At 48.0% G+C, this 10,464-nt stretch overlaps 3 protein-coding genes across 4 annotated transcripts in view; 1 reads left to right on the top strand and 2 right to left on the bottom strand.

Moving 5' to 3' along the window:
- The window catches only part of GATC (glutamyl-tRNA amidotransferase subunit C), a 17,658-nt gene extending 15,536 nt beyond the window's left edge, over nt 1-2,122 (bottom strand). The window contains exons 1-2 of the mRNA XM_025403717.1: nt 2,008-2,122; nt 1,740-1,912 (exon numbers count right to left, since the gene is read on the bottom strand). Of these exons, the coding sequence (XP_025259502.1) occupies nt 1,740-1,912; nt 2,008-2,088 (254 nt within the window). The 5' untranslated portion in view covers nt 2,089-2,122. The remainder of the gene's footprint in view (nt 1-1,739; nt 1,913-2,007) is intronic.
- Nucleotides 2,123-2,162: 40 nt separating this feature from the next.
- TRIAP1 (TP53 regulated inhibitor of apoptosis 1) lies at nt 2,163-6,446 on the top strand. 2 transcript variants are annotated; one of them, XR_003121933.1, is made up of 3 exons: nt 2,163-2,343; nt 3,577-4,274; nt 6,435-6,446. XR_003121933.1 is itself a non-coding variant. In XM_025403720.1 (2 exons), exons 1-2 carry the CDS (start codon nt 2,197-2,199, stop codon nt 3,658-3,660), a joined length of 231 nt encoding a protein of 76 aa, XP_025259505.1. In that variant the 5' UTR covers nt 2,163-2,196; the 3' UTR covers nt 3,661-4,566. The 2 variants fall into 2 exon arrangements, 1 of the variants encoding a protein (XP_025259505.1); XM_025403720.1 differs by lacking the exon at nt 6,435-6,446 and having other exon boundaries at nt 3,577-4,566.
- A 1,190-nt stretch (nt 6,447-7,636) lies between these two features.
- Nucleotides 7,637-10,188, bottom strand: LOC112635525 (cytochrome c oxidase subunit 6A1, mitochondrial). The gene is made up of 3 exons (XM_025403718.1): nt 10,044-10,188; nt 9,752-9,894; nt 7,637-7,920 (listed from the first exon to the last, which is right to left on the bottom strand). The coding sequence occupies exons 1-3, from the start codon at nt 10,144-10,146 to the stop codon at nt 7,837-7,839; spliced, it is 330 nt and encodes a 109-aa protein (XP_025259503.1). The 5' UTR covers nt 10,147-10,188; the 3' UTR covers nt 7,637-7,836.
- Between the last annotated feature and the right edge of the window lie 276 nt (nt 10,189-10,464).

The following is a 10,464-nucleotide window of genomic DNA, read 5'->3' as shown; positions in this document are numbered from 1 at the left end:
CAAAAAAAAAAAAAAAAAAAAAAAAAAATTAGTGGCCGGGCACGGTGGCTCAAGCCTGTAATCCCAGCACTTTGGGAGGCTGAGATGGGCAGATCACGAGGTCAGGAGATCGAGACCATCCTGGCGAACACGGTGAAACCCCGTCTCTACTAAAAAGTACAAAAAAAAACCTAGCCGGGCGAGGTGGCGGGTGCCTGTAGTCCCAGCTGCTGGGGAGGCTGAGGCAGGAGAATGGCGTGAACCCGGGAGGCGGAGCTTGCAGTGAGCTGAGATCCGGCCACTGCACTCCAGCCTGGGTAACAGAGCGAGACTCCGTCTCAAAAAAAAAAAAAAAAAAAAAAAAAAAAAAAAAAAAAAATTAGCCAGGCCTGGTGGCACGAGCCTGTGGTCCTATACTTGGAGGCTGAGGTAGGAGGATCTCTTGAGCCTGGGAGGTGGAGGTTGCAATGAGCTGAGATCATGCCACTGCACTCTAACTTGGGTGATAAGAGTGAGACTCCATCTCAAAAAATAAAAATTCGAGGCAGGAATGCAACAGGAACCAAATCTCATAAAGTGCTCACATTTTAATAAAAAAGATATAACAAATGAACAAAAGTCCATTAAAATGTTAGAGGAAAAAACCCAATAGTATGTGTTACTAACCAGAAGGGGAGAAGGGATTTGCAGTGGTTAGGGGAGCCCTTTCCCAGAAGATAAGCTGAGACCTGTGCCAAGAGGGAGGCAGCCATGCAAATACTGAGAGGCAGGAAAAAACGAAGGGCCAGTGCAAAGATCTAGAGAGGGAAAGAACTTGTCTTGCTGGAGACGCAGTCAAGGTAGCCAAGGAGGGTACTGAGAAGAGTATGTCTGAGTGAGCAGGCAGGGACTCTATGGAGTAGGGGCTCAAAGGCGATGATTAGGCCAGGCGCGGTAGCTCACGCCTATAATCCCAGCACTTTGGGAGGCCGAGGCGGGTGGATCACGAGGTCAGGAGTTCAAGACCAGCCTGGCCAAGACGGTGACACCCCGTCCCCGTCTCTACTAAAAATACAAAAAAAATTAGCCGGGCCGGGCGCGGTGGCTCAAGCCTGTAATCCCAGCACTTTGGGAGGCCGAGACGGGTGGATCACAAGGTCATGAGATCGAGACCATCCTGGTTAACCCGGTGAAACCCCGTCTCTACTATAAAATACAAAAAACTAGCCGGGCGAGGTGGTGGGCGCCTGTAGTCCCAGCTACTCGGGAGGCTGAGGCAGGGGAATGGCATGAACCCGGGAGGCGGAGCTTGTAGTGAGCTGAGATCCGGCCACTGCACTCCAGCCTGGGCGACAAAGCGAGACTCCGTCTCAAAAAAAAAAAAAAAAAAAAAAATTAGCCGGGCGTGGGGGCAGCCACCTGTAATCCCAGCTACTCGGGAGGCTGAGGAAGATAATTGTTTGAACACGGGAGGCGGAGCTTGCAGTGAGCCGAGATCGCGCCACTGCACTCCAGTCTGGACTCCGTCTCAAGAAAAAAAACACAAAGGCGATGATGAGCAGTTTGGGTTTTGTTTCTACTTACACTAGGACGACACGAGCGAGAGCATCCGTAATGAACAAGGGGAAGAGTGAAGCCACTGACTCGCGAGGTGACCGTAGGCAAGTTCCTGAATCTCGCTAACGCTCTTTAACCCCCTGGAAAATTGTTCGCTAATCGTCACATTAAACGGCTGCGAACGGGCCACGCTCAAGGCTTCGGGGCTGCAGCCTCGAGTTTACCTGTCCTCCAGGACCGACTCCATGGGCTCCACCCCGTCAGTGTCCACCGCACGTAGCCGGTCGGCGAAGGCGATAGCTTTCTCCAGTCGCGCCACTGCCTCGCAGCTGCCGAAGTCCACAAGCGCTAGACGCTCCAGGTGCTCGATCACCTGGGCCGTGATCCGGCCACTGCCCTGGAGGAGGAATGAGGCAGGGAGTGTGGGTCACCGGCGCCCCGGTGTGCCTCCCGGCTTGCTCCGCCACCCGCCTAGATGGCCCTGGCCTTTACCTGAGGATCCGCCTTGGACGTGAAGCCCTGGCGCCCGCCCAGAGGGGCCCGAAGGCCCAGCCACACCAACCGCGACCACATTTCTTCCTTCCTTGGCCCCCGTAGTGCGCCCGCGCGTAACGCCGAGCGACGCGCCTAAGAGTGATGACATCAGAGTGCGCTGCCGCCGCCGCCGCCACCACTGTCGCCATGAACAGTGTCGGGGAGGCATGCACGGACATGAAGCGCGAATACGACCAGTGCTTCAATCGCTGGTTCGCCGAGAAGTTTCTCAAGGGGGACAGCTCCGGGGACCCGTGCACCGACCTCTTCAAGCGCTACCAGCAGTGTGTTCAGGTGAGCCCTTCCGCCTCTGTTTCCAGGCCCCGCATTCTCCGCCCTGAGTCCCACTACACTCGTCGTGTTTTATGGGGGTTGGGACTGGACTGGAAGGGTGGAGAAAAGCCGCAGTGAGGTCAGTGGCAGGAGCTCGCTCCCCTATCACCACCACCGAGGCCGTTTGGGTGTCTCCCCGAATGACAAATATTGGTGCAGTGCTTTTGTTTTTAAGACACACAGTCACATCTTTTGGTTCATTTGGTGTTCATCCTCGCAAGGTGGGTATAGTTACTCATATTTTATACATAAAAAACTAACACCCAGAAATAGGAAGTGATTGATCCGAGTTCACTAGCACCAGGTTGCCTTGATTCTTTCGCAGGTGGTGCACTTTTCCACTATTACAGCTGAGGTCTGGGCGGGGTTATACTTCAGACTGGAGGATCACATTATTTTGATGTTATAAACCCTTCGTTAGCCTGTTTATCTCTCTTGACCAGTCCCCGCAACTGCAACTAGGAAATGTTTATTCTGGCCCAATGGATGTGGAACTGCTTTGAATTGTTAGAACAGCACTGGGCAAAGCACTTCCAATAAGTTAACCCAACACATCCTCACAGCAGTTCCCCGAGGTAGTTGCTGTCTTCATCCCATTTAGTTGGTCACATAGCCAGTAAGTCTTTCACCAACACAAAGTGATGATTGTTTTTCAAATTTCACTTAATTTTAATGGTTCCCTCACAACTCCTTTTCCAGTCTCCCTCAGGTCTTACACTTGATTTATTCATTATGGTACTTTTGGTTTTTATTTATTTTTGAGGCAGAGTCTCACTGTCTCCCAGGCTGGAGTGCAATGGCACCATCTCAGCTCACTGGCAACCTCCACCTCCCAGGTTCAAGCTATTCTCATGCCTCAGCCACCGGAGTAGCTGGAATTACAGGCATGCACCCCCATGCCCAGCTAATTTTTGTATTTTTAGTATAAACAGGGTTTCGCCATGTTGGCCAGGTTGGTCTCTAACTTCTGGCCTCAAGTGATCCACCTGCCTTGGTCTCCCAAAAAGCTGTGATTATACACCTGAGCCACCACACCCTACTGGTACTTGTTTTTTAAAAAGTATGTGGTTTGAATCATGGTTATAAGTCTTTATAATCAGCGTGATTTTACTTTTGTGCTGTCATATTTTATTTACAAAGCTTGCAACTTGAGCTTCATATAGATCCTTATAATGTGTTTTCTCCTCCTACCAGAAAGCAATAAAGGAGAAAGAGATTCCTATTGAAGGACTGGAATTCATGGGCCATGGCAAAGAAAAGTCTGAAAATTCTTCTTGACCTTGACAGTCCCCTTGAAGGATTTCTCAATCCAGAAATTGAGGACTCTGGATTTTTGTCAACTAAATCTGTGAACCTAGCCATCAGATTTGATGACGAACTTAGGAGAGAGGAGTTTTATTTCCCCCTTCGATGTTTTCCTCTCAGTTGTAAAAGATGAACTCTTTGAGATGATTTCTTACCTGCTGTGGCATCTGGCAGGAACTCAGTGTGCTAAAATTGAACAATTTTTTGAGATTATGGTTGCAATACTTGGTGTGGAATCAGCTTTACATAAATATACCTTGTATGCAAACGATGATAAACTAGTCAGGATGAGCAGAGCTGCCTGACCTCTTGATTTCTGCTGCGAAAGACATATACACTGTACTGGGGTCATCGGTCATGAAAGCAATTGGTTAAGACCTCTTTTTTTCTCTCAGGGAACTAATGCTCTGAAAAAGGATCTGGGCACAACAGTTTCAGTGAGTGCTTTTGAGCACACTTTTATTTTTATATAGTAACTAATGGTTAAGATTGCTGGTGGCCTGGATTAGCAAAGAGGAAGACAGCTTTTAACACAGTTCCCTGCATTCACCAGAGGTGTCAGATTAAGATGTGAAAGCTGCAAGAATGTTGGAATGACCACCATTTCAGAGCTCTCAGTGTGTAGTTCAGGAATTAAGATATTTGGAATAGCTATGGAGGAAGAACCTAAATTGCAAAGATCTGCTATTGCCAGCTTTCAACCCAAGTCAGTGAATTGTCAACCTGCATATCCTTAAAATGCTGCATCTGGTTAAGTGGTGGGCGGGTGGGGGGGGAAGCTAAAGGTGCTGGCTTTATTTGCCTTGTTTACTTATCCTGCCCTGTAATGTCTGTAATCCTGAAGATGGAATAAATTGTAACATTTAGTTTCTATCATTATTTGCCTCTGGAACTCAGTGCATTTTATGGAACTATTACCCTGTTACCCTACAAACCTCATGTATACACCAGTTTTGTAACTTAAAGGTGAAGAAAAAGTGACTTGTCTAAGCTAGGTGGTACAGTATGGCAATCAGAAACCTCACTGATTTTTTTTTTTTTTTTTTTTGAGACAGCCTGGCTCTGTCGCCCAGGCTGGAGTGCAGTGGTGCAATCTCGGCTTACTGCAACCTCCACCTCCTGGGTTCCAATGATTTTCCTGCCTCAGCCTCCCGAGTAGCTGGGATTACAGGCATGCACCACAATGCCCAGCTAATTTTTGTATTTTTAGTAGAGATGGGGTTTCACCATATTGGCCAGGCTGGTCTTGAACTCTTAACCTCAGGTGATCTGCCAGTCTTGACATCCCAAAGTGCTGGGATTACAGGTGTGTGTGAGCCACTGCACCCAGTCAAAACCTCACTGATTTCTAAAATTTCCACAACATGCTACACAAATACAATATGGTACCAAAAAAGGATCAGGAGAGCACTTACATACCTCAGAATGTCACGGAATCCCCACAATTACTTGAGTAATTTGGTTTTATTATATGCCCAAAGAAGTATGAAACTTGAATTACAGGCCGGGTATGGTGGCTCATGACTGTAACACTTTGGAAGGTGAGATGGGCCGATCACTTGAACTCAGGAATTCGAGACCAGCCTGGGCAACATGGCGAAACCCCATCTCTACAAAAAAATTAGCGGGGTATGGTCGTGTGGGCCTGTAGTCCCAGCTACTCAAAAGGCTGAGGTGGGAGCATCACCTGAGCCTGGGAGGTAGAGACTGCAGCGGGCTGTGACTGTGCCACTGCACTCCAGGCTGGTTGACAGAGCACGACCCTGTCTCAAAAATAAACCAAGAAACTTGATTTATAGAAGGCCCGAATTCTATTGTCTTGTCTCCACTTTACCAGTCGCTGCATCATATTTAATGTGACTTGTCCGTAATGTCACTTCAAAACATTCTTCATTTATATTTTATGACTGGCTAGGGTCCATTATCCAAGGATTATAAAAGATGTTTGGAACCTAGCCAGGGGAGGCCAGGCAGCAACCTGAAGTATAATACATCTGTCCTAAACTCAGACTGGCCACAACCAAAACAGCCCTATAGGGACTCAGAAGTACAGGCTGTTATATCACAAAATGGGAAAGATAATGAGATTCTCTATTCTGTACTGTATATGCCTTACTTTTGCATTACCAGTTTAATGTAATACAACATGAAATACCTCGTTGCCTCTTGAACCTACCACGAAAGTGTTCCTTTGAGCCTTAAGAATAAACCAACTGGCCGGGCGTGGTGGCTCACGCCTGTAATCCCAGCACTTTGGGAGGCTGAGGTGGGCGGATCACCTGAGGTTGGGAGTTTGAGGCTAGCCTGGCCAACATAGAGAAACCCTGTCTCTACTTAAAATACAAAAAATTAGCCAGGTGTGGTGGTACATGCTTGTAATCCCAGCTACTCAGGAGGATGAGACAGGAGAATTGCTTGAACCTGGGAGGTGGAGGTTGTGGTGAGCCAAGATCATGCCATTGCACTCCAGCCTGGGCAACAAGAGCGAAACTCTTGTCTCAAACAAACAAAAAAAGAATAAACCAGCTCTGGCCAGGCACAGTGGCTGAAACCTGTAATCCCAGCAGTTTGGGAGGCTGAGGTGAGCAGATCACCTGAGGTTAGGAGTTCAAGACCAGCCTGGCCAACATGCGAAACCTTGTCTCTACTAAAAACACACAAAAAATTAGCTGGGCGTGGTGGCGCATGCCTGTAGTCCCAGCTATTCGGGAGGCTGAGGCAGGAGAATCGCTTCAACCTGGGAGAAGGTTGCAGTGAACTGAGATCGTGCCACTGCACTGTAGCCTGGGCAATAGAGTGAGATTCCGTCTCAAAAAATAAAAAAGGTTTTTTTTTTTTTTTTTTTTTTTTTTCTGGGCTCACTGCAACCTCCGCCTCCTGGGAGTACAGGTGCGTGCCACCGCGCCCAGCTAATTTTTGTATTTTCAATAGAGATGGGGTTTTGCCATGTTGTCCAGGATGGTCTTGATCTCTTGACCTCATGCTCTGCCCGCCTTGGCCTCCCAAAGTGCTAGGATTACAGGTGTGAGTCACCGTACCCGGCTAAAATAAAGGTTTTAAATTTTGATTGCAATTAATTACCCTCTCAGAGTGGTTTTGTAACTACTACTACTGCCATTTACTATCCATTAAAACAGGATAGTTTTAATTCCAGAAAAAAGTCAATAAGCAGAAATGTGTCACACTCCCTTTATTTCTCTTAAGATTTCTGACCCTACCAGCCCTGAAGGAGATGACCTCAAGGTAAGAACTTGACATGTTTGAGAAAATTATGACTACAGGGAAGATTCTGCAGTAAATGCTAGTGGAGTGGGACAGGAAAAAGATGAGACCCAGATCAAGCACTTCCTCTTGAGAAACACAAGTACCTCTTTCAGGTGTAAAATGCAGCCATTCTGCTAGCCATTCAATGTCTTTGAAATCTCAGGCCTGTCAAGGACCATTGGTTTTTTGAGACAAAGTCTCGCTCTGTTGCCCAGGCTGGATTGCAGTGGCACGATCTTGGCTCACTGCAACCGCCACCTCCCGGGTTCAAGACTCCACATCCAGCTATAGGAGCGCGCCACCACACCCAACTAATTTTTGTATTTTTAGTAGAGACAGGGTTTCGTCATGTTGGCCAGGCTGGTCTCGAACTCCTGACCTCAGGTGATCCGCCAGCCTCAGCCCCCCAAAGTGCTGGGATTACAGGCATGAGCCACCGCACCTGGCCAAGGACTAATCTTGATGCTTAATTAGCACCGCTACACTTGGTCCCTTTACCCACATCAGGCACAATAAACCAAGAGGGGCTGTTACAAACACTTATTCAGTGGGCTGAATTGGACCTGTAACACTAAACAGCAGCCTAGACCTTCACTGTGGAAACAAATAACTAATGCCAATTTCTTTTCAGCTTGCAAATGCTAATTTCTGCGAAAAAACATAACCAAAGAAAGTAACTCTCAGCTCATGACTAATCTAAGTTTAAGTTATTTATTTAAGCCATCTCCTGCCACAAGCAAAGGGATGGAAGACCAGTATACCAGTCATCATTTGATACAAGAAGATGAGCTTAAGGTCCCGTATACTTTTTCTGGTCCATATGCAGAGTAATGGTCCAAACCAGTGCTGTGGTCCCTGGTGCCCAGGTAGTGGTCCAGATTCTCTTTATTCATCTTCGTAGCCAGTTGGAAGTGGATTCACATGAGGGTTATGGAATAGAGTATGGTTACCATCTCCCCAGGGAAACGGCTGTGGAGTGAAGATGTCAGTTAGATAATTCCAGAAAATAATTCAGAAAGAACACTGTCATGAACTGCTTATAACAGGGCTACAGATCATATACAAAAACAAAATGGAAATTAGTCCTTTATCTACTGGCATAGTTCAACCTTCCCATTATTTAATGAGCTCTTATAACTACCAGGGGAGCCCTTAAAGTTATCCTGGCTACAGGATAACAAATATGGATGGCAGAAAATGCAAGCTCAAGTTAGGTACTCATAATCCTCTCCCTAGTAACTAGTATATCCAGTGCTGTGTTTATGAAAGTGTAATCCTCAAATCACCTGTATCAAAATGTTGGCAGTCAGTATTAGGGGAGGGAGATGCTTAATTAAATACAGATTTCTGGCACCATCTCACACTTCAAACAATATCTGGGCTGGGAAACGGCAGTCCACCCTCAATTATCTTGCCTATTACCTTTGAAAGGCATTACTTTAAGGCAACAATCTCCAACCCAGGGTGATTTTGCCCCTCCTGGGGACAATGGGTAGTATCTGGAGACATTGTGATGGGCGGGGGACGGGGAAGGGGGAGCAGGGTTGAGCAGGTACTACTGCCACCTAGTGGGTACAGGCCAAGGATATGGCCCAACAAGAATTACCCAGCCCCAAATGTCAACAGTGCTGAGGTTGAGAAACCTTTACTGTCTGACTTCTAATTCCACTGTACGAGGGTGGGAGTGCTGCTCAAAGACTCAAAAAATTCAAGAGTCTAGGGTAAGTTTCTACAAGGCCAGTCCTATATGGGCTAGGTGATGTAATAATAATTTTTTTCCCATCACTTCTCAGCCTTTTGGCTAAGTATATTATTATTATTATTTTTTTTTTTTTTTTTTTTTTTTTTTTTTTTTGAGACGGAGTTTCACTCCTGTTGCCCAGGATGTAGTGCAATGGCCGGATCTCGGTTCACTGCAACCTCCGCCTCCTGGGTTTAAGCGATTCTCCCACCTCAGCCTCCCAAGTAGCTGGGATTACAGGCGCCCGCCACCACACTCGGCTACTTTTTGTATTTTTAGTAGAGATAATGTTTTGCCATGTTGACCAGGCTGCTCTTGAACTCCTGACCTCAAGTGATCCACCCGCCTTAGCCTCCTAAAGTGCTGGGATTACTGGCGTGAGCCACCGCGCACGGCCAGTATTAAAGAATCAGAATAAGCCCTTGTTAAAGATACAGCAAACAGAGGACACATCATTGTAATGTATCTACATCAACAGCGAACAAAACAGTCGAGAAAATAAGGTAGTGGTGGGAAATACAGAAAGCTGTCAGCCTCTTCATTATGCAACTAGTAGCTGCCAGACTCATGTTTTGTTGTTGTTTTGAGACTAGAGTCTCGCTCTGTCGCCCAGGCTGGAGTGCAGTGGTACGATCTCAGCTCACTGCAAACTCCGCCTCCTAGGTTCAAGGGATTCTCCTGCTTCAGCCTCCCCCGTGTAGCTAGGTTCGCTTACGGGAACCACCTTCAGACTTTGCCACTCTAATTGGATTTCCTAAACCTCCAAACTTTACACAACGGACACCTGTTTCAGAACTGTCTCAGAAGGCAGGAGGTAGGATGAATCGGAGAAAAGGGAAACTGAAGGGCACTTATTGTATGACCTTGAAAAAGAAAATTGGGACGTAATCCCAAGTGTCAGTTGTCCTTCCACAAAATGGAAGAAAATACATTTTCTGTCTGTGAGGATAAACAAGCTGTACACGCCTGGCACCCATGCCTTTAGAGAATGAAGAACTTGCACTAAGGCACACATAACGAAAAGAGAACGGACACTTGAAGAGATGTGCAAGGGCGTACCTTGGTCCTGATGCGGAGATGGGGGTAGGCGATGAACTCGGGTCTCTCGTGCTTTCCGTGGTGCGACTTCAGGTACACATTCAGCATGCTGACTGCCACCCCGGGGAGCGCGACGAAAAAGGTGAGGGTCTTCCACATGCGAGCTACGGAGAAGCCACAACCGCTCAGCCCCGGTATGGGGCGGGCCCGGGTCTCACTTTCCCTCCCGCAAGGCCTCGGGCCAAGGTCACAGTCCCGCCCTGCCTCGCCCGAGTGGGGCTGAGGCCCGACCTGTCGACCCCGGCCCCAGTACCTGAGCCCTCTTCGCCATGGGCGCCACTCGACATAGGCCGCCCCAGCTGTGGGCCGGACCGACCCAGCAGCCGAAAAACCCGTGACACACCAACTGCCGCCATTTTCGACCTGGACTACCGCAGCGCCGGAAACGGAAGTAGAAAATTGGCTCTGGGGGCAGGACTACAACCTCCAAAGGAAGTTACTATTGGGCACCGCCCTCCCTCTGGCATTAACCTGAGCACTATCATCCGCGCGGAGAGAGTCCTCGTCAAAATCCTCGGCGTCTCGAGCAAGAGAGAGCATGCGCTCTGCACCTTCCTTCAGGCTTTGCCGTTTCCTTCGTGCGCATGCGTGTGTCCACTGGTCTCCCTACCGTCCCCACCTGGGCGAGGCGGAAGCTCAAGAGAGGTTTGTGCAAGGTTTCCCGGTACCTGGAA

The sequence above is a fragment of the Theropithecus gelada genome, chromosome 11, assembly GCF_003255815.1.
Source record: "Theropithecus gelada isolate Dixy chromosome 11, Tgel_1.0, whole genome shotgun sequence".
NCBI classification, from domain to species: Eukaryota; Metazoa; Chordata; class Mammalia; order Primates; family Cercopithecidae; genus Theropithecus; species Theropithecus gelada.
The sequence above is the reverse complement of the archived record's forward strand: the minus strand, read 5'-3'. Positions and strand labels throughout refer to the sequence as shown.